The following is a 24,244-nucleotide window of genomic DNA, read 5'->3' on the forward strand; positions in this document are numbered from 1 at the left end:
CTGCTGCCTTCCTCCTTTCTGAAAGAGTGGAATGACATTCGCAATTTTCCAGTTCGCTGGCACCATGCCAGAGTCCAAGGATGTTTGATTTCTTATACCACCACTATCTCTAACACTACCTCTTTTAGAACCCTAGGTCATCTGGTCCAGGTGACTTATGCATCTTTCTTGTAACTGCACCCACTTCTCTTCCTTCACTCTCTACAACATCAGGCAAACTGCTCATGTCTTCCACAGTGAAGACTGATACAAAATACTCATTTAGTTCACCAACCATCTCCTTGTTACTCATTATTATTTCTAGCAGTCCTTCGTCCACTCTCATTTCTCTTTTTTAACATACTTGAAAAAACTTTTTCTATCCACTTTGATATTATTTGCTGGCTTGCTTTCATATTTCATCTTTTCCCTTTTAATAATTTTTATAGTTGCTGTCTAGGTTTTTAAAAACTTCACTATCCTCTATGTTCCCACTAATTTTTGCTTTGTTGTATGCCCTTTCTTTTGCTTTTACAATAGCTTTGGCTTCCCTTGTCACCCACAGTTGTACTATTTTACCATTTGAGTATTTCTTCATTTTTGGAATACATATGTCCTTCACCTTTCTCATTTTTCCCAAGAATGCATGCCATTGCTGCTCTGCTGACATCCCTGCCAGCAGCTCCTTCCAATTTACTTTGCCCAACTCCTCTCTCATACCACTGTAATTTCCTTTACTCAACTGAAATACTGCTACATCAGACTTTACTTTCTCCCTATCAAATTTCAAGTTGAACTCAATCATATTGTGATCACTGGTTCCCAAGGGTTCTTTTAGCTTATGCTCCCTAATTGCCTCCAGTTCATTACATAACACCCAATCCAGTATAACTGATCCCCTAATAGGCTCAACAACAAACTGCTCTAAAAAAGCTATCTCTTAGGCATTCAACAAGCTCACTCTCTTGAGATCCATTGCCAACCTGATTTTCCGAATCGACCTGAATGTTATAATCTTCCAAGATTACCATAACATTGCCCTTTTGACTCGCCTTTTCTATTTCCTGTTGCGGCCTGTGGTCCACCTCCCAGCCACTGTTGGGAGGCCGGTGTACAACTGCTACCAATGTCCTCTTAACCTTGCAGTTTCTTAACTCACAAGGATTCAACATCTTCCGATCCTATGTCGCATCTTTCTACTGATTTGATGCCATTTTTTACCAGTAGAACCACACCACCCCCTCTGCCTATTTTCCTATACCTCCGATATAATGTGTAACTTTGGACATTCAGCTCCCAACTACAACCATCACAGTGATGGCCATAACAGCATACCTGGCAGGGGCAAGCAAGAGAACAATGCACGTGAGATCAACACGTAATGCTAAAGGAGGAGTCATTGCTGTAAAAGAAATAGATCCATACATTACATTTCCCTTAAACATTTCACCATTAACCCATGACCTCTAGTTGTAGTCCCACCCAACATCAGTGCAAAAGCCCGATTGAATTTACCAACTATGCCCTCATAATGTGGTATACCACTATCAAATCTCCCCTCAATCTTCTGTGTTCCAAGGAATAAAATCCTAACCTATTCAATTTTTCCTTAGATTCTCCAGAACCGATAACATCCTTGCAAATTTTATCTGTACTTTTCCAACCTTATTTATATCTTTCCCATTGGCAGGTGAACAAACCTGCGACCGATAATCCAAATTTAGGTCTCACCAACGCCTTATACAACTTCAACATAATATCCCATCTTCTGTACTCAGTACTTTGATTTAAGATAGCCAATGTGCCAATAGTTTGTTTACGACAATGTGACGCCACTTTCAATGAGTTATAGATCTGTATTCCCAGATCCTTTCGTTGGATAGCATTCCTCAGGGCCCCATATTTCACTGTGTAAGTCCTACATGGGTTGGTCTTATAGAGTGCCTCACTGCACACACGTCTGCATTAAATTCCATCTACTAGTTTTCAGCCCATTTTTCCATCTGGTCCAGATCCCACGGACTGCTCTGATAGTCTTCCTTGCTGTCCACCACACCCGCAAATTTGCTGATTCGATGAACCACATTATCATGCAGATTATTGATATAGATGAAAAATAACAATAGACACAGCACCAATCCCTCTACTAGTCACAGGTCTTCAGTCAAAGAGGCAACCATCTAATATCGCTCTCTAGCTTCTCCCACAAAGCAAATGTTTAATCCAATATGCTCCCATATCTTGAATGTTGAGCAACTGTATCTTCTTGAGCAACACCCCATGTGGGGCCTTGTCAAATGCCTTGCTAAACTCCAGGTAGACAACATCCTCTGCCTTGCCTGCAATGGCTTTCCTGGTAATTTACTGAGATATCTGTAAGATTGGTTAGACACGACCTACAATGGACTGACTATCCCTAATCAGTCCATGTCTATCCAGATACTCATATGTCCAATCTCTTAGAATATCTTCCAGTAACTTTTCCACTACTGATGTCAGACTCACTGGCCTATAATTTCCTGGTTTATTTTTAGAGCCTTAAACAGTGGAACAACATTAGCTGTCTTCCAATCTTCTGATACCTCTCCTGTCCCCAAGGATGATTTAAATATCTCTGCTCGGGCCCCTATAATTTCTGCACCTTTCTCACACAGGGTCTGAGGGAAGACCTTGTCATGCCCTGGGAACTTATCCATCCTAATTTGCCTCGAGACTGCGAACATCTCGCTGTAATCTGTATAGGGTACATGAAATTGATGGCTGCTTTGCCTCGCTTCCCGACTCTGTGTCTCCCCTGAGTAGATACAGATGCAAAAAAATCTAAGATCTCCCCCCATCTCTTTTGGCTCCGTGCATGAATTGCCATTCTGATCTTCCAGAGGACCAACTTTGACTCTCATAGTCCTTTGTAGTTCCTATCTACAAAGCCTTAACAACATCAACAATCAGTAAGTCAGATCATTACAATATTAGCCTGATTTTTGCACTTTATAATAACAGTTGTGATCAAAAGTGTTTATTGGTGTTCTGGAAGAAATCTGATGGCAGCTTCTGTAGTATTTGCATATGAACTAGAAACTGAAAGTTTGCCGGTAACTTTTGTCTCCTCAATGAGCAGTATTATTTTAACTGCATTTTCTGTTATCAGTATAACTTTCAATGTTTATTCTTACTTGCAAAAAAACCTTGAAACTTTGTTACAAGAGCCTTCAGTTTTTTAAAGGTATATTAAGCTATAATTACTGCTTAACAAATTTTTTGATCCTGTAGAATATCAATTTATGATAAGTATCAATTGCCATTTTGCCTGGTAAATATTTTTAAATTACATACTTTAAAATGACTATTAATAAAAGTGTATAGTGCTATATTCTGCATAATATTAAAAAAATGCACTTTTTACTTCTGGACTACTGTCTGTAAGAATCCTTCAATGTGATTAGCTGCTTAATAATATCTGTTGCTGGATGTCAGCGATCCTTTTCGGATAATGTTAATAGCATTATTATGGGAAAGGTGAAAATCACACCATAGAGGAACCTTTCTTTGGAGTCAATGACACAGTTGCTGTGCTACTAATTGTGTAATACCTATGTTAAAAAAAAACTTACAGAAACTTTTAAGTACATCATGAATTTGTCATGTTAAATGAATTTAGTTTGTATCTACAAAGCCTAACAGCATCAACAGTCTATAAGTCAGACTATTGTAATTCAGCTCTAGAGAACTTAGAGTTGATTTTAGAAACATTCTGCAAATTTAAGGATATTTGTAATGAAACTGTGAGGTTTGTATATTGAGAATTTGAGAGCATTCTTCCTGCAGTTCTCTAACCATTACAGTGAAGCTAGGGCATGCGTGTATAAATTAGCTTTCTGTGCTTGTGGTGGATGAATGAGTCTTCCAACCAGCATTAAATTGTATAAAATAATTAATATAAATTATCTTTATAATTCAGTTTAATTTTACAGAAGATCATTGAAGGTTCTGGATATAAAATCAAGATTGAAAGAGTTCACTGAAATCAGTAAAACTGTGTCAGCTCTGGACATTTGGCAACTTGTGTGCAATGGCTGATCACAAACAAGTTCAGCACAAAGGAATCTACTTAACTAGCAGTCCATCTAGCTTTTAAAACTTCCTGCTGTGATGTCCATTCATTTCAGGCCAATTTGGCCTAAGCTCCACATTCCAAGGCTAAATACAGTGTTCACATAATTAATGCTTATCGACATTTATGACTTAGTTACTGGAAGTGTTTGTGAACTAGTACAATAACAAGTTGTAAATTAGAACGCTTGCTCACTACCTCGAGTTGTTGATAATAGATGACTAAGAGCTCAGGTTAAAGGTTATAAACGATGAAGTAGGCAATTAAATCATGACAAACTGGCGCATGATTCCAATACAAAGCAGAATATTGTCACCATTTAAACAGGCCCTCTTTCTGTCAGTTTAATGAATTTCTCAATATTTCATTTCAAGCTATCTTGAGAGCATTTTTTTCAATATCTGAAATCCGATTCATTACATATAATTTTTCAAATATCAACTTACACTGAACCACTCATGGGCACTCTGATGCAAAGTAATTTGCTGCTACTTTCTCAGTGTACCATTTCTCCAGTAAATTCTGAGAAATAATATATTGAGCTGTTAAATTGAGTGCTTTTTTTAGGAAATGAAATGGTTGGTTGACTATGTTTTAAACTAAAACTCCACCAAATGTCTTTATCCCTTCCTGCCTTTGAAGTGCAGCTGCTCTGACACAGCCTTGGTCTGGGATTCATTCTCAGCAGAAAATATATATGTCTGATGCTGATCCGGAAAAAATACAGAATACAACAAAGACAAATAGTTTTAAAAAATTCGTTCAAATGTGTTACATTAAACAGTATTTGATTCTCCATTAATCATGAATTTCTGATAGTTCCGTGATCTTCTAATTTATAGATGATTAGTTGAAGTAAAGAAGTTTGCCAAAGTTGAATTTAATTAGAGTGACACAACAGATATGTTGACATCATGTGAGATTACTCAGATTTGTAAATAGCATAATGGGTTATTTTTAAAATGAGCAGCAAGAGTGGGTGATTTGCAAAACATAATTGATGTGGTACTTTCTTTTTTTTAAATCTACTTGTGACCTAAAGTATGGACGCAACACTTAGTTGGCATCAAATATATTCCAGCAAAGGTCTTTCCTGGACTGTTTATTTCGATTACCAGCTCCATCAGTTCCAATTAACTAACATTGCTGTTGGAAAAACCTGGATCCAGGTACTGGAGGCTATAAAGGGACTGATGGGGCTAGTAGGATTTTTGGATGAGAAGCTCTGAAGCAATAATTTCCCAGACCGCTGCCAAAATTCAGCCTTTCTTTTCCATGTGTTCAAAGGTGGCCATAAAGTGATATTAAGCATCGAGTGTTGATAATTCCTTTCATTTGCTTTAGCATCATTTCCTAATTTAGCAACATGTTTTGCATCCATATTAGAAATTCAGAGTCCTGAATGAGTCCGTTTTTCATTGTGGTATAAAATCCAGAATAAATGCAAGATTCGGTATTGGTGACTATGAAAGTACCAGGTGATTGTAAAACACAACAAATACATAAAGCCTTTAGAGCAAGAAATCTGTCATTCCTACTCAGACTGCGTAAATGGGACTCTAAGTACGGTTAATTACTCTTCGAACATTCATACAGTTCAAAGGACATTGCCTTAATGTCCTATTTCCATGTGCCTTTGCCTGTCCTGAAGTCCGTTGCCCAGTGGCTGCAGCTAGACTATAGAAGGTATTTCCCATGACCATGTGGGTTTCTTCCACATGCTCCAGTTACCTCCCACAGTTGGTAGATTAATTGGTCAATGTGAATTGTCCCGTGATTAGGCTGGGGTAAATCGGGGGTTGCTGGCTGGTGTGGTTTGAAGGTCCAGAAGGGCCTATTCCGTACTGTATCTCAATAAACTATTTTTTTTTTTCAGAATATATGTATTTATTAATTTATTTATTTGGTGATGAAGCGTGGAGTAGGCCCTTTCAGCCCTTCAAGTTACACAACCCACAAGCATAATTAACGCTAACCTAATCACGTTACAATTTACAGTGACAATTTAACCTACCAGGTATACCACACATTCCACAGGAAGGACAGAGACTCCTTACAGAGCAGGTCTAGAACTGAATTCCGAACTACATAACACCCCAAGCTATTCTAATATTGCGCTAACCACTACACTGCCATGGCATCCATAAGCAATTTGACTTTATGTGGATTGGAAAGGAGATGGATTTTAATTTTAGAAGCCCAGTTGCATTCTGCATGCTCCTAACAAAATGGTAGGAATCCTGTATGACTTACATAAGCAAGAACCATCCCCTGAGTTACTTCAGTAATCCTGGTGATCTATTAGAAGGTAGTGCTTTGACAACTGGCAGTCCCATTTGAAGACAAATCCACATTTATGATGACAGCTGTCTAGGCTTCCATTGAAACATGCATAATACTGGTTAGCTACTTCAATGAAAGCAGTGAGACATTGCAGGTTTGCTTCTAAGTGTAAGTATCACCAACTATTGGTCCTGGCCTAGGTAACAAAACATGTAAATGCATTTACTTTCTCAGAAGGCAAAAAAAATTTAACATGTCACTGTTGGCTAAGCATTCTATCTGGATGCATCACTGTTCGGTTTAGCAACTGCTTTGTCGCGATCTTGCAGAGCACTGTGAACAGAGCCTGGTACATTACACAATCAGACTCTCCTTCACTGCCTACAATTCCATCTGCCTCGAGAAAGCAGCCAATATAACCAGATAACCCTCTACCACTCGGGTTATTCTCTCTTCTCCACTCAGGCAGTAGATATAAAACGCAAACCCGAGGAAATCTGCAGATGCTGGAAATTCAAGTAACACACACAAAAGGCTGGTGAAACGCAGCAGGCCAGGCAGCATCTATAGGGAGAAGTACAGTTGACGTTTTGGGCCGAGACCCTTCGTCAGGACCCGAAACCTCGACTGTACTTCTCCCTATAGATGCTGCCTGGCCTGCTGCGTTCCACCAGCATTTTGTGTATGTAAGTAGATATAAAAGCTCAGAAGCACATACCATTAGACTTGAGGACAACTTTTATCCTGTATTTATCAGACTCATCGACTGACCTCTCATATGCTAAAGATGAATACTGATCTCCCAAACTACACTGCTGTGGCCCTTGCACTTGATTTACCTACACTGCAGTTCCTTAGTCGTTGCAATGCTATTTCCAGCATTCTGAAAATGACACACAGACAAAAGTTTTTTTTCCACTCTATCTCAGTACATGTAACTATAATAGGCCAATAAATCAATAAAATAAATAAAAATGGCTTACTGCTATCTGCTGAGGTTACGGAAGACTGGTGTGGAGAATTATGTAAACAAACTAATTGCTTACACCACCTGCAGCTTTCAGATCAGGATATTGCCCCGGCTGAGCACTTCAGAGTCCCTACTGGGAAGACTGAGCACCGAGATGAGGAGAAATTTAGTCAGATAAAGGATGATGAATCTTGGAACTCTCCACTGCAGAAGGCTGTGGATGCCCAGTCAGTGAGTTAGTTTAAGATGGAAATTGATAGATTTCTGGATAATAACTGATTTCAGAAACATGCTGGACAATGAGATTATGTTGGAAGTTCATCTTGCTCCTATTTCTCATGTTTTTAACACTTTGTTCTCCATTGGGTTTCCTGTTGCTCACTTCTACTTTCTCCACTTGTATAGCTGTTGCTTCTGCAAGCAAGACCCAGATTGTTGGAATGAAGTGCTTGTCATTGTGACATTCTATGCAAGTTCTGAGACATGCGTAGCTATAATGCTTGTAACAGTGTTAAGTGTGTGAGGAGCATGAATGATCAGTCTGAGGCCAAGTTGATAGATTCCTAATGGTGGTGGTGGTGGAAGGGGGGTGTTATGTTTTATGGTTAGCAATGGATATGATGAATTGACCATTCATTAGTAACACACACATAAAATGCTTGAGGAGCTCAGCAGGTCAGGCGGCATCTATGGAAATGAATAAACAGTTGGCTTTTCAGGCTGAGGAACTTCATCAGGACTGGAAAGAAAGGGGAAGAAGCTAGAATCAGAGGTGGGGGAAGGAGATGGAGTACAAGCTGGAATGTGATAGGAGCAGCCAGGTTTGACACCTTTGGTGTTACTGTAAGGATCTGGCATTTGAAGATGCATTCACTGACTTCCACCTCCTATGGCAGGTGGAATGACTTACCACTTAAGTTATGAAATTCAGGTCATGCAAACAATAATAATTTTCTGCAAAGTTCAAAGTAAATTTATTATCAAAGTGCATATATGTCACCATATACAAACCTGAGATTTATTTTCTTATAGGCATACTCAATAAATCCAATACCCGTAATAAACTCAAAGCAAGACTGTACCAACAGGGTGGATAACCAGTGTGCCAAAGATAACAGACTGTGCAAATACAAAAAGAAAGGAAAATGGAAATAAACAAACAAACAAGGGTTATTGAGAAAATGAGATGATGGGTTCTTGAATGTGAATCCAGAGGTTGTGGGAATAGTTCAGTAATGGGACTAGTGAAGTTGGGTGAAATTATCCTCTCTGGTTCAAGAGCCTGATGGTTGGGGGATAGAAACTGTACCTGAATCTTGTGGTGTGAATCCTGAGGCTCCGGTACCTTCTTCCCAATGGCAACAGTGAGAAGAGAGCATGTCTCGGATGATAGGTTTCCCTGATGATGCATGCTGCTTTTTTGCAACACTGTTCCCTGTAGGCATGCTCAGTGGTGGGGAGGACTTTACCTGTGATAGTCCGAACCATATCCACTACTTTTGTAGGATTTTCTGTTCAAAGGCATTGGTGTTTCCATACTAGGCTATGACGCAGCCAGTCAATATGTTCTCCACCACACATCTATAGAAGTTCGTCAAAGTTGAGATGTCATGAGGAATCTTTGCAAACTTCTAATGAAGTAGAGTTGCTGCCATTTTTCTTCATAATTGCACTTAAGCGCTGGGCACAGGACAAGTACTTTAAAATGATAATGCCAAGGAATTTAAAGTTGCTGACCCTCTCCACCTCTGACACTCCGATAAGGACTGACTCATAGACCTCTGGTTTCCTCCTCCTGGAGTCAATAATCAGTCCCTTGGTCTTGCTGACATTGAGTAAGAGGTTGCTGTTATGGCATAATTCAGTCAGATTTGCAATCTACCTTCTATGTGGTGATTTGTAGCCACCTTTGACAGTGGTACTGAAATAAATGTTGGAGCTGTGCTTAGCCACACACTCATGAGCATGGAGTGAGTAGAGCAGGGACTCAGCACACAGCCTTATGGTGCCCCTGTGCTGATGAGGATTGTAGAGGAGGTGTTACAAACCCAAGCAGACTGAGGTCTGCAAGGGAGGCAATCAAGGATCCAATTGCACAAGGAAGTATTGAAGCCAAGGTCTTGATGCTTATAGATTAGTTTTGAGGAGATGATAGTATTGAATGCCAAGCTGTAGTTGCTAAAGACCTTCCTGATGTATGCATATTTGTTGTCCAGAGCTGAGTGAAGAGCCAATGAAATGGCATCTGTTGTGGACATGTTGTGCCGGTAGGCAAATTGAATTGATTCCAAGTTGCTTCGCAGGTAGGCTTTGATGTGTTTCATCAACAACCTCTCAAAACACTTCTCTGTGGATGTAAGTGCTACTGGATGATAGAGGACAAACCCACTGTAGGATGGACAAATACCATTCTCTGCTTCAATTTAAATGTACTTCACCAGTTCAGAGGTGAATATTATGATCTTAATCTTTCCACTATTGCCAGTCAACAGTATGGTTGATGCTGAATGCACATTATAACAACACACAGTTGGTCTGCATCCAGCATTTTTTAAGTATCAATTGTACATTACAATCCCCCTCTCTCCTTCAAATTTGCTATTAAATGTAGCCCTAATTAGGATTTATATTATGTAATTTCCTGAAAAATTCCAGCATGACTAGATTAGTTGTAACAAAAAGAATACCACATTTTAGGTTCAAAAATAGAACCAATAAGTATAAGGGAAGTGACGGTACACTGGTATAGCTAGTAGAACCACAGGCTGGGAGTGCCAGGAACCAAAGTTCAATCCTGACCTTGTCAGTGTGGAAGTCATACTTCCTCCCTTTGACTGCATGGCTGCCCTCTGGGGACTCCGGTTTTTTCCAACATTCCAAAGATGTGAGTTGGTAGGTAAAGCTGACCCCTCCAAATTTCCCCTAGTGTATATGTGAATGGTAAAATCTGGGGAGTTTGTGGAGAATTTAAAACTGGGATTAATGTAGGGTTAGTGATAGTTGGTGGTTGATGGTCAGATTGAATTTGGTATGCTCAAGGATATGTTTTATGTGCTGTGTTTCTCTCTGTCTAATAGAGAATTATGCAGTGATCAGCAAGGCGCAGTTAGAGTACTGTTTGTGGCTTTGGCACATAGTTATACAAAGCCATTGAAGCAATAGGATTATACAAAGTACTTCCAACATGGATGATATCAGGACTATAGCGACTACAGTCATGATAAGATGCTCTGAGCTCAGTGGTGATTTTGTTAAGTTCAGTAACTTTACTTATAATTTTGATCAACACACACAAAATGCTGGTGGAACGCAGCAGGCCAGGCAGCATCTATAGGAAGAAGTGCAGTCGACATTTCGGGCCGAGACCCTTCGTCAGGACTGACTTATAAAGGGTCTCGGCCCAAAACATTGACTATACTTCTTCCTATAGGTGCTGCCTGGCCTGCTGCATTCCACCAGCATTTTGTGTGTATTGCTTGAATCTACAGCACCTGCAGATTTCCTCGTGTTATAATTTTGATGGATGATTTTTTAAAATCTTCAGTTGTGAGTTGCATATTCACTATTCATCTGAATTTGCCCTTGAGAAATTTGTAGTGAGCTGCCAACTCAAACCACTGCATTCCTTCTAAACAAGGTACCCCCACATTCCTGTTGAAGGGGAGATGACCTAGTGTCAGTGAAGAAATAGTGATGTGCTTTCGATTCTGGATGTGGTTTGTAGGTAATGGAAGTTCCTTGTATTTAACGGTGTCAAAAATTGCAGAATGGGTGGTGCTAATGTAGTGCATCTTATAGAAAACACAAATTGAGTGCCCTGATGATAGGGGGTAAAAGTTTAGGGTTCTGCATGCAGCGCTGCTTTGTTTTTGACTAGCGATGAAACATGGAGCATATTCCATCATATTTGATGTGTCTTGTGGATTAAGAAAATATTTTAATGGCCCCAGCAGGGAGGCACATGCCCCAGGACTTCCAGCATCTGACCTGCTCTTCAAGCTGTTGTATTGATGTGGCTGATCCAGTTGAGACTCTGGTCAGTGATGCTGCTCGGCTTGCTGATCAGCAATGATAATACTGTGAATGCCTCTTTGCCAGTTTGGAAATGGTGAGGTGAATGGTTAAGTCTCTTATGGTTCTAACATGACAAACAGATAATCGAGATTTATTTTTCATTGCTGTAGAATTTTATCAATCTAACAGGTGCAGACCATAAAACAATTAATCTTTGTTGGGCCCTCCTTAAATTCAAATTGAAAAGGTTGCGCAGAGATCATAGTTAACCATGTCAAACAAATTGCTCCCATCATAAGACGCATAGTTATGGTGGCCCTATTAACTGAGCTCTAATAGTGTAATGGTTAGCACATTACATTAAAAAATTCTTGTTAAAGTTCATTTTTCACACTATCTTGCACCATGTATTATGTATTAATTCATTTTGTAAGGAAAGAGAAGTCCTGTGTAATGATCTTGAATTGAATCAGAATTTCCATGCAATTCCCAATATTTTAAATTTTCACACTTTGTCTTATTAACCTCAATAGATGTGAGAAGAAAGGCACACTGCATTCTGTCAGTTGCAGTAGAGTCAGTCCATTGTGCTAATTCATTGGTTTTGATGAAAGCAACCTCTTGTCCTGTGGGGAAGGGAGTTATTGTGCACACACTGGCCCTAAATAGTCAATATGGCTTGTGTATGGAAAAGGGAAGCATGAATAACAACACAAACCAGGAGTAGATAAAACATATTGGTGTTTGTTTTCTGAAATTGTCACTTTAATTCAGCTGGCAATTCTTTGTGAAAGAGGGAGAATGAGGAATGTGAAATGTAAAGACATGTTAAAATGAGGTATATATTATAAAAGAAAATGATCAAAGGAAACTACATAGGAGGGAATCTGAAACAAGAACAGAAAATGTTGGAAATACTCAGCAAGTCTGTTAGAGAAAATAGTTAAGAAAAAAGTAGAGATATGATAAAGTACTCAAATAGAAATTGGTAGACTGTTAACTGCTTAAAATTACATCAATGAGACTATTGAATATAGTACCTCATCTCAGTTCAAGCTAGTAATCCAACAAGCTGGACTAGGTTCATATGTCAACTTGAGGAATTTAGGTTCAGCTATTATGTAAACTGAGATTTAAAAAATAATATCAGAGTTGATTAATGTGAAATTAGCAGATTATTTGAAAAGCTCATCTGGTTCACAAATGGGCTTTAGGAAATGTCATCCCTACCTGATCTGGCCGTATATGTTACTTCAGATCCTCAGCAATAACTCTGAACTCCCTGCTGAAAAGGACCTGCAATCCCCTCACTTCAAAGACAGTAAAGGATGTGCAATTACTGCTGCCCTTGCAGGTGATGCTCTCATCCTTTAAATGATAAAAAGCAATAACCTGTTTCTGCTTGTCAATATATATTTACGGAGTTATCTGTTACAGAGAAAGGGAAAGTTCTAAAGGCCTACCATTATCAAAGTCAATACTTAGACCGCAGCACAGCAAACTGACTCAGTGAAAGATATTAACCTTCAATGATGGAGCAAAAGCACGAGTGAGGAATTGTGGCAGGTGACACCGACCTAGGGTTGCAGTTGCACCAAAGTCATTGAAAGGGACACTCCTTGATGCCTTTGATAGGTGACTCTATCTGTATGTAGTCTACCATGTGTCAATTAATTGTTCTGGCCCCCAGTTCCTGCATCATTAGTACAGGACCTGCTCTTTTTACCAAATTTTACTGGTTTTATTTCTCAGCTTTTCCCTGGCAGTCCTCTTAACCATCCCAAACACCTAGCAAATAGTCTATTTTCTGACTTTTAATAGCTTGCTTACTCTAACTTAAGCCACTTAACTATTCTGCCTTTGCCAAATCTCTTGCATTTTCTCTACCAAGCTTGAGAAATGAAAACATCAGCTATCTGTTCACAAAATCCAATTTAATGCTGGCTGTTTCTGGATGGTCAGATTTTATTTTTGAAATAAATAGGAAACATATAAGGATATGTATAATGAAATTCTAAGAAATAAGGAAGAGATGAAATGGTGATTGAAAAAGTAAGAATTGAATGAAATTGCACAGAATATATGTGAAGGGGGAAAGGAATTAAAGTATTAGATGGAAAAGAAAGATCTGAGGAATGAAGTCATGAAAAGAAGGATGAAAGTGAGGATGAAAATTTAAGAAATAAATGTGCTGGGTAGATTATACCTACACAGTTGACAAATAAACATTAAAAATCATATGATCGGCTAGATTTCAGATTCTCTGCAAGGTTCATTCGTAGTAATAACGAGCATAATTATTGGAATGAGAGGACATCTGCCATTGAAATTTATTTCTTCCCTTCCAAAAGTTTGGTCAACTCTAGCACAAATGTTACTGTTGAACTATCAGAAAGATACAAAGTAAAACTAATTAATGCTAATTAATGCCATTAAAAACTATCAGTTGATGAACGCAAGCTGATTGAATGGAAGTTGTGCTAATTTTATAAACTGATTTTTCATTTCATTGCAGTATAGTTTTGAGATCAAGATGACATGCTAAAAAGGTCTTCGACATTAGTTTACAGGCCTGCTGCTGTAAAATATATAGGAGTACAGCTTTTTTCTAAATATATTAATTAAATTTATTTTCTCATAATTAACAGCCAAGAAGTCAAGTAAGTTTAAAGACTGGCTGGACTGCAGTAGCATGGAGGTCAAGCCAAATCCAGTCGCATTGGAGATCATGGCATACCTAGCGTATGAAACAGTGGCCCAGGTAACATGATAATTTTATAAAATGGAGATTTATAATAGTATGTTAAATACTTTGAAGGTGTAGTTTTTGTATTATCAATAGTACTGCATGTTTCTGTAAAAAGTATAGCTAGTGTCTCTGGTGATGATTTAGCAACTCAGAGGTCACGAGTTTTAATGGGCAGGTGTGAAAATAGTTACCTTGGTCCATTTTTATTGCAATATAACACTGATGAACCATGTGTAAATTGGGGGGAGGGGAGAGCAAGAAGGCGGTTGTCACTATAACCAAATAGTCCAGTTTGTACTTGCATGCAAGGATGTAATAGTTGGCCTCTTTAATGCGTGTTTTAGAAAGGGTGGGAGGTTTAGTGGCAATGCCTTTCTGTGGTTTTCGCTTATTATGCTGTTAACAACAAAAATTCTGAATTACTTAAGCACATCAAAATTATTGCCAAGCTCATAAGAGATTAGCAAATTTCTTCACATAATGCCAAGTTAACACTTCTATTAAAATCCCATAATATATTAATATATTATTTTAAGCTGGTGGACCTAGCCCTCTTGGTGAAGCAAGATATGACCGCTAAAACTGGTGATCCATTTAATAATGCCAGATCTACGATACTTGCACATCATAACACTGCGATGCCTGAGGTAAGTACTTCAAACTAACACAGTCTCTAAGTGGAAGGAAATTTGCCTCCCAGATTTTCTCCTATAGAGAAACAAATGCTACCATTTATTTTTTGGTACTGTTAAACCGCAATTGTGTGTGTTTCAATTTGGACTATTGCCTAAAAGTACACACTCCTCATTGCAGAGTCAGATTCCACAAGGAACATTAAAATTTATATAAATTGTTATTCACCTTTAGCTGCTATCTGCCAGAAATAGTTTAAGATGCAAAGTTAGTCCTATGATGCCTTTGAAATGGCCCAAAAAGTAAAATAATCAGCCCAAAGAGTTCCACCAAAAATGTCAATCGGTTTATTAGTGAGAAATAAACTATGGACAAGCCTGAATCAGTTGAAAGGTGAGTCATTGTAAATCCAGACCAGCTAATTACCACATTGTGAGTCTCAATCAGGAAAAAAGGGCTGGAAATGTTGATTCAACTATACTGAAGAAACAAAACTTTATTTCCAAGTCAGGGTGTTGTGTGACCTGGAGTGGAATCTACAATTAGTAGTATTTCTGAAAACCTAAAGCTCTTGTTTTTAATTTCAGAGGTACTAAAGGAATAGCCCAGGCAGGTGTCTACAGTACACTTTGTTGATCATATGCATTAGTAGCCAAAGTGCACCTGCAGCTTTGGCTGTTAAATGGGATGCAAATCAAGCTGCTTTATCCTGGGTGTTTTTGTGTCTGTTGAGTGCTCCTAAACTGCACAAACCCAGACAAGTTACACTCCTGATGTGCCATGTATGTTGTGAAAATGTATTGGGAATTCAAGAAGTACATGTCTAACTACTGGATTCCCTTTGACCTGCTCTTGTACCTACTGCATTTATGTGATTAGTCAATCGGAATGTTTTTGTCATTAGTGACAGTGAGGTAACTGGCGATGTTGATGCAATTACATGTTAAGGGTAGATAGCTGGAGTTGGTCTTTGTCTTTTATTTTATATTTCCATTGGTACTTGCCACCTGTTAGCTCATGTCTGAATACTGCCTAAGTTTTGCTGTATGCGGGCATAGGCTAATTTATTGCAGAAGAGTTGTGTGTAGGTCAATCATCAGCAAACATTCCCACGTTGATTTTGCTTGAAAGCAGTATCGTGATGTGCAGCCTAAGATGGCTATGCCTAGGACATTGCCCTGAGGAATTCTAGCAAAGCCCTGGAGATAATTGACCTTCAGTAAACAGAACTATCTTCTTTTGTGCGAGATATGTCTCCAGTCGCTGAAGTATTTTTGCTCTTTGATGACCATTGACTTCACATTTACTAAGGTGTCTAGGTGCCACACTTGTTCAAATGCTGTCACTGTCAGTTAAATCTCATTTCAGAACTCATTTCTTTGAACCATGGTTGGACGAGGGCTTTGAGGCTTGCAGCCCAACTGTTCTGGCGAAAATCATATTGGACAACGCAAGCAATGAGTGGCTTAACTCACCACTGGAATCTTTTTGGAAAATTGCACAAGAAATTTACAGTGCTCTTCTCTCCCAACCAGAGCAGTGCAACTAACACCCATTTGGCACAAGTAACTGTGGGCACCTTGTGAATGAAGCTTGAAGCTGCACATAGTATTGGCTTGTGTGGGTAGCTCTGTTGCTCCACTGAATGCGTTACCATTTCAGACAAAACATTCCCCTCCATGTGTCAATGGCGTCTCAGCATTTGGAGTTCACGCTGCAAGAACATAGTTACATGTTGAATCATTTAAACGGAATAAATCATCAGCAACTTTGTATTAATTGTCAACTTCCTCTGGACTAGACTTGAAAAACATAATAAGATCTATTTAGGTTCCAGGATAATGCAGTGAATGCAGTCTCAGTGAATGATATTTGCGCAATGGAGTTGGACAGTGTCAGATCTTTTTTTCTCCTGGTAGCAAACTCAAATTCAGCATCAGATTTTAATGAAAATTATTTTATGCAACTGGAACAAAGTAGGGAATATGGGAACAATAACTGGTCACTCAGCCCTTTGAGTCTGTTCCAACATTTAATTAAAACCTTTTTTAAACTTTTAAACTTATTCTATTAATCCAGTTCAGGTATGGGGGAGACAGTCAGAGCAGTGGTGTGCTCCATATGCAGTATGTGGGAGGTCAGGGTCAACACAGTTGTCCCTGATGACCACACCTGCAAAAGGTGCGTCCAGCTGCAGCTCCTATCAGACCGAGTTAGGGAGTTGGAGCAGGAGCTGGATGAACTACGGATCATTCGGGAGGTGGAGGCAGAGATAGATAGGAGTTATCAGGAGGTAGTCACACCAAAAAACCAAGAAGTAGGCAGATGGGTGACAGTCCAGAGAGGCAGGGGGAGCAGGCAGAGAGAGCAGAGCACCCCTGCGGCCATTCCCATTAACAATAAGTATACCGTACTGGATACTGTTGATGGGGATGACCTACCAGGAATGAGTTGTAGTGGTCCTGCCTCTGGCACAGAGGTTGAACCCTCAACTAGAAAGGGGAGGAGGGAAGAGAAGAAAGCGATAGTTTTAGGGGACTCTATAGTTAGGGGGGCAGATAGGAGATTTTGTGGGGCAGATCGGGAGTCTCGGATGGTATGTTGCCTCCCTGGTGCCAGGGTTCGGGACATCTCAGATCGGGTGCAGGCTATTCTTGAGAGTGAGGGCATGAACCCAAATGTAGTGGTCCATGTATGGACCAATGATGTAGGTAAGGTGAGTGAGGGGGTCCTGCTTAGAGAGTTCAGGGAGTTAGGAGTGAAGCTGAAAGGCAGGACCTCCAGGGTGACAATCTCGGGATTGCTACCTGTGCCACGTGCGAGTGAGGCGAAGAATAGAATGATTATGCACATTAATACGAGGCTGAGAGCATGGTGCAGGAAGGAAGGGTTCAGGTTTTTGGATAATTGGTCTTTGTTCCAGGGACATTGGGATCTGTTTCGAAGGGATGGTCTACATCTGAACCGGAGGGGTACTAACATTCTTGCAGGAGTATTTGCCAGTGCTGCTCGGGGGGGTTTAAACTAGATGTGCAGGGGGCAGGGATCCAGATCCAGAGGGTTGGTCAGAAGGTGCATGGGGTTAAATGTGTACAAGGTTTGGGTGATCTTGAGAAGGTCATCAAAATTCAGGGTGCAATTTGCCCGATGGAAGTTCAAGGAGCTGGGTTAGGTACAGTAGACAGTGTTTTAAGCAAAGAGAGGAGGAATGGGCTAAGAATTCTATACTTGAATGCGCGTAGTGTCAGAAATAAGACAGATGAGCTTGAAGCTCAGATGAAAATGGGGAACAACGATATTGTTGGGATAACGGAGACATGGCTGCAAGGGGATCAGGCCTGGGAATTGAGTGTACCAGGGTATACGTGCTGTCGTAGAGACAGAAATATGGGAAGAGGGGGTGGGGTGGCCCTGTTGGTGAGGAATGAGATTCAGTCCTTAGCAAGAGGTGACTTGGGAACAGGGGAAGTAGAGTCTGTGTGGATTCTGAGGAACAGTAAGGGTAAAAAGACCCTAATGGGTGTTGTGTACAGGCCCCCAAACAGTAGCGTGGATATTGGGTACAAGTTGATTAGGGAGTTAACATTGGCATGTGCTAAAGGTAATGCAGTCGTTATGGGAGATTTCAACATGCAGGTGGACTGGGAGAATCAGGTAGGTGCTGGACCCCAGGATAGGGAGTTTGTGGAGTGTCTAAGGGATGTATTTTTGGAACAGCTTGTGCTTGAGCCAACCAGGAACGAGGCTATTTTGGACTTGGTGATGTGTAATGAACAGGAATTGATAAGTGATCTTGAAGTAAAGGAGCCATTAGGAAGTAGTGATCATAACATGATAAGTTTTTATCTACAATTTGAGAGGGATAGGGGCAGATCAGAGGTGTCAGTGTTGCAATTAAATAAAGGAGACTACAGAGCCATGAGGGATGAGCTGGCCAAAGTTTAATGGGCGGATGCCCTGGCAGGAAAGACAGTGGATCAGCAGTGGCAGATATTCTTGGGCATAATACAAAAGATGCAAATGCAGTTCATTCCAATGAGAAGGAAGGATTCAAAGAGGGGGAAGGGGCCACAGTGGTTGACAAAGGAAGTCAGAGATTGTATAGCATTAAAGAAAAAGAAGTATGACAGGGCTAAGATGAGTGGGAATACAGATGATTGGGAAAGTTTTAAGGAACAGCAGATCTTAACTAAAAAAGCAATACGGAGAGAAAAAATCAGGTATGAGCTCAGTCTAGCCAGGAATATAAAAGGGGATAGCAAAAGCTTTTTTAGCTATGTGAAGAGAAAGAAGATAGTTAAGAACAATGAAGAATGAATTGGGAGAAATTGTTATGGGAAACAGGGAAATGGCAACAGAATTTAATGCATACTTTAGATCTGTCTTCACCAGGGAGGACACAAGCAATCTCCCAGATGTATGGATGGGCCAGGGTCATAAGATATCAGAGGAATTGAGACAGATTGACATTAGGAAAGAAACTGTGATGAGTAGACTGGTAGGACTGAAGGCTAATAAATCCCCGGGTCCAGATGGTCTGCATCCGAGGGTTCTAAAAGAGGTGGCTCAGGAAATTGCGGATGCATTGGTAATCATTCTCCAATGTTCCTTAGATTCAGGATCAGTTCCTGAAGATTGGAGAGTGGCTAATGTTGTCCCACTTTTCAAGAAGGGAGGGAAGGAGAAAACGGAGAACTATCACCCTGTTAGCCTAACGTCAGTCGTGGGGAAGATGCTTGAGTCCATTATTAAGGACGAAATAGTGGCACATCTAGATGGCAGAAATAGGATTAGGCCGAGCCAGCATGGATTTACCAAGGGCAAATCATGCTTGACTAATCTGTTGGAGTTTTTTGAAGGTGTAACAAGGATGTTAGACGAGGGTAAGCCAGTAGATGTTGTGTACCTAGATTTTCAGAAGGCATTTGATAAGGTGCCACATAGGAGATTGGTGAGTAAAATCAGAGCTCATGGCATTGGGGGCAGGGTTTCAACATGGATAGAAAACTGGTTGGCAGATAGAAAGCAAAGGGTAGCAGTGAATGGGTGTTTCTCAGACTGGCTGGAGGTGACTAGTGGGGTACCACAGGGCTCTGTATTGGGACCACAGCTCTTTACGATTTATGTCAATGATTTAGATGAGGGCATTGAAAACTATATCAGCAAGTTTGCTGACGATACTAAACTGGGTGGCAGTGTGACATGCGAAGAGGACGTTAGGAGAATACAGGGAGACTTGGATAGTCTGAGTGAGTGGGCAGATACTTGGCAGATGTCATTCAATGTGAATAAATGTGAAGTTATCCACTTTGGAAGCAGGAACAAGAGGGCAGAGTATTGTCTGAACGGTGTCGAGTTAGGTAAGAGAGAAATGCAAAGAGACCTAGGAGTCCTAGTTCACCAGTCAATGAAGGTGAATGAGCAAGTGCAACAGGCAGTGAAGAGGGCAAATGGAATGTTGGCCTTTGTTACAAGGGGAATTGAATACAAGAGCAAGGATGTCCTTTTGCATTTGTACAGGGCCCTGGTGAGACCACACCTGGAATATTGTGTACAGTTTTGGTCTCCAGGTTTAAGGAAGGACATTCCGGCAATTGAGTAAGTGCAGCGTAGATTCACTAGGTTGATTCCTGGGATGGCAGGGCTGTCTTACGCAGAGAGATTGGAGAGATTGGGCTTGTACACGCTGGAATTGAGGAGATTGAGAGGGGATCTGTTTGAAAGGTTTAAGATAATTAAAGGATTTGATAGGATTGAGGCAGGAAATATGTTCCAGATGTTGGGAGAGTCCAGTACCAGAGGGCATGGATTGAGAATAAGAGGTCAGTTATTTAAAACAGAGTTGAGGAAGAGCTTCTTCTCCCAGAGAGTTGTGGAGGTGTGGAATGCACTGCCTCGGAAGACGGTGGAGGCCAATTCTCTGGACGCCTTCAAGAAGGAGCTGGATAGATATCTGATGGATAGGGGAATCAAGGGATATGGGGACAAGGCAGGGACTGGGTATTGATAGTAAATGATCAGCCATGATCTCAGAATGGCGGTGCAGACTCGACGGGCCGAATGGTCTACTTCTGCACCTATTGTCTATTGTCTATTGTCTATAAAACCCTGGCTTCTGGCTATTCTACATCTCAATTCTTTACAAATGTTATTTACAATATATGTGTAGCTGCTTGTGATATTGCTGTACATAGATTTATCTGTGTGAGCATCATTGTGCACATTTACTGTTTGAGATGAACGTTGAATAAAGCAGCATGCTCTTTAAAGAGAAATGACACCGCAGGTGCTGGAATCTGGAGCAAAAAAATAGACACAGGGAAAAACAGTGGGTCAAACAGTATCTGTGGAGGCAGACGGGATGTGTTGATGCTTTTGATTGTGACCTTTCTTTGCATCATTCTTGAAATGCTGACACATCCATTTTACCTCTGCAGATGCTGCTTGACATGCAGAGTTTTTCCAGCAGTTTATTTTTTTTTCTCCATGCACTTAAAACACTCCATGTTTCCAATGTGATACCATAGATTGCACCTCACAGGGCTTTGTACATCACAACTGGTGACAACAGTAGAGTAGGAAAAAAAAATAATGACAATGTTGAAAGCATCCAGTGACTGTAAATTCATGGTGGTAGGGTGAGTCTGAAATTAGTCACAATAGTTTCAACATGCAGACATGAAGGAACAGTACCTGACTTCAGAATTGAGCGTGGGAGACATAAAGGGTAGTGAATGTGGTTTGTCGAGAGAATAGTGCAAGACCCAAGCTGGCCAATGTGTTTATGATAGAGTACACAAACTTTTCAGTTCTTATAAAGAACAGATGGAGATGTCCATCAAGACAAAGACTTCATTGAAATTGAATCCAAAGGCAAAGTCAAAAACAAACCACATATTTAATTGCATTTCTTGTTTGTAGACAATCTACTTGTATTTGAGGCGCTCAGCAAAATAATTTTGCATTCTTTTAGATGCAACTTCATGTTCAACCTGTGAACATAAAGAACAATCCTGAATCTCCTGAGAATACACCTCCATCAACTCCAACTACACCAGCATCAACAGTGCCACATGTGTCTAAAACCCATTCAGGAAATGTGGGCAATGGAAGCTTGGGTCAAGATTCCAGCAATTCCAAGGCAAAAACTCGCAAGCGAAAAAAGGTTAGTATTTTTTTTTGTATGATAAAATGCCTTTCTGAAATAAAAAAATAGGAAAGGATGTAAACCATTTAACCCTTTTATCTGCTCTGCAGTTCCAGAAGATCATCGATGGTTATCTTTCCCAATATTCTGTTTCCACTCTTTCCCCTACCCTTTGATACCCTTGCTGTCTAGAAACTTATCCGGCTCCTGAAAACAGTCAGCAACTTGACTTTAACTGACCCTGTATAACAGCAAATTCCAGGGGTTCACCTCCCTCTGGATGAGGAAAATTTTCCTTATTTCAGTCATAAATTTTTTGCCCTGTAACCTGAGACAGTGATACCTTGTTCTTGGCACAAACAGCAGTCTGCCCAGCCTTGTCAAAACTTTAGAATTTCAGTTGTTACCTCTCATTCTTCTAAGCTCTAATGAATGCAATTGTAGTTGAGATAATATTGCGTCATTTGGCAGTTCCACTGTTCTAGGAATCAGTCTGACTAATCTTCACTATGTTTCCTCTATTCTGTATTTGTTTTGTATAATCAAAAAAAAACTTGATGCAGCACTCCATGTGCAGTCTCACCAACAACCTTTATAAATGTTGCAAGCCATCATTGCTGTTGTACTTGTTATGAGCCCCGTAACTGGGTCACTTACCAGCAAAGATAGAGAGGTCCGTTGAAGTCTGATGATACTATTTTTAACAGTATTTATTGGTAAAAATAATATCAATGCAAATATACAGATAATATACGTCGTCAATACTAAATCTAAAAGTGCGGGTATAATAATAATAAGAAATACGCTCTATCGTTGTCTAGGGGATAATGTATTGTCCGATGGAAATATAAAAGAAGATAATTGATTTTGAGAGATAACTTACATCCAATGTCAAAATGAACAGTGAACGTTTCTGTGGGTATATAAAACAAAAAAGGACAGTTAAGTGTACCACCTCTAGAGAATGGGGCTGGTGCTGTAACAACAGGAGTGTTAAACTATCTACCTACTGATTTAAGAAACATTAAAGAGTAACACTGGAGGTAGTGCATGTGGGAACTCTCCAGGCTATATCCTGGGATGGCAGGATTGCCCTATCAGGAGAGATAACAGTCTGAGTCTATATTCTTCGGAATTTAGAGGAATGATGGGTAACCGTATTGAAACATCTAAGATCTTAAGGAGGCATGACTAGATGATGTCGAGATGATTGCATTAGTGAGAGAATTTTGAATGAGGGGATGGAGTTGCAAAGTGGGGGGATTGTCATTTAAAAGTGAGATGCGTAGAATCTCATACAGAGCAGTAAATCTCTGGAATTCTTTACCCCAGAGAGTTGTAACTTGGATGTAGAATTGAGGATTATGGGGATCTGGCACGAAGTAGGAGTTAACGCCTGAAGTAGATCAGTTATGATCACATGGAGTGGTGAGACAGGCTTGAGGCCTACTGCTGCTCCTAACTGTGTTCATGTGTGTTCTGTATCTTAAAATATTTAAATATCAGTGCATTTTTACTTAAAACTGAGTGTAACTTAACGCTAAGATCAACTCTGACAAGAAACTGAACATCGCTACCAACGTAAACTATCTGGACTCAAATACTCATGTTATATCGTTATCTTTACCAATGAAGATGAAATATTTCATCTGTGACGATGGTGCTTTACCCAGTCATTGAAGTGAAAATATCTTTTGCTGTAATAAAGCAACTCAATAACTTGACAGTAGTTTTTTTATATATTTGCCCATGTCTATCCAACTTCCCCTTCTAATCTGCACCTGTAAGTTGAGTATGCTTTGGCTTGCCCATCCCCAACATTTGTAAAGGGTTAATGTCGGTCATGATTCCAGTAAATAGTAACATGTTTATTGCTTAGTCTTCTATAAATAAGAAAATTATTTCCACAAAATTATACCTGACACATTCATGGCTAAATTTTTTTCAAATTTTGGCTTGTCACAGTGGGTGACTTCTCTTTCCCCTAAGTTCCCTTCTGGTGATATCACAGAATAATATTTTGCTGAGACCATAAGACGTGAACAGATTGATGTTGAGCTGTTCGATGTTCACCACCAATATTCACCACCATCCTAAACATGGGAGCAGAATTATGCTATTTGGCCCATCGAGTCTACTCTGCCATTCCTTCATGGCTGGTTTATTATCCCTCTCAGTCCCATTCTCCTAGCTTCTCTCTGTAACCTTTGATGCCCTGACTAATCAAGAACCTATCAACCTTCACTTTAAATGTGCCCAATGACTTGGCCTCCACTGCCATCTGTGGCAATGAATTCGGAAGATTCACTACCTTCTGGCTAAAGAAATTCCCATTATGTTGAATTCCAAAGAAACAAA

At 40.0% G+C, this 24,244-nt stretch overlaps 1 protein-coding gene across 5 annotated transcripts in view; it reads left to right on the forward strand.

The window, feature by feature from the left end:
• The window catches only part of supt3h (SPT3 homolog, SAGA and STAGA complex component), a 396,945-nt gene that overhangs the window by 311,794 nt on the left and 60,907 nt on the right, over nucleotides 1-24,244 (forward strand). For all 5 annotated transcript variants that reach the window (XM_059981629.1, XM_059981630.1, XM_059981627.1 and 2 more), the window contains 3 exons: nucleotides 14,006-14,118; nucleotides 14,643-14,753; nucleotides 21,713-21,904. In XM_059981629.1, coding sequence (XP_059837612.1) covers nucleotides 14,006-14,118; nucleotides 14,643-14,753; nucleotides 21,713-21,904 — 416 coding nt within the window. The remainder of the gene's footprint in view (nucleotides 1-14,005; nucleotides 14,119-14,642; nucleotides 14,754-21,712; nucleotides 21,905-24,244) is intronic.

This window comes from Hypanus sabinus, chromosome 10 (assembly GCF_030144855.1).
Source record: "Hypanus sabinus isolate sHypSab1 chromosome 10, sHypSab1.hap1, whole genome shotgun sequence".
Taxonomy (NCBI): domain Eukaryota; kingdom Metazoa; phylum Chordata; class Chondrichthyes; order Myliobatiformes; family Dasyatidae; genus Hypanus; species Hypanus sabinus.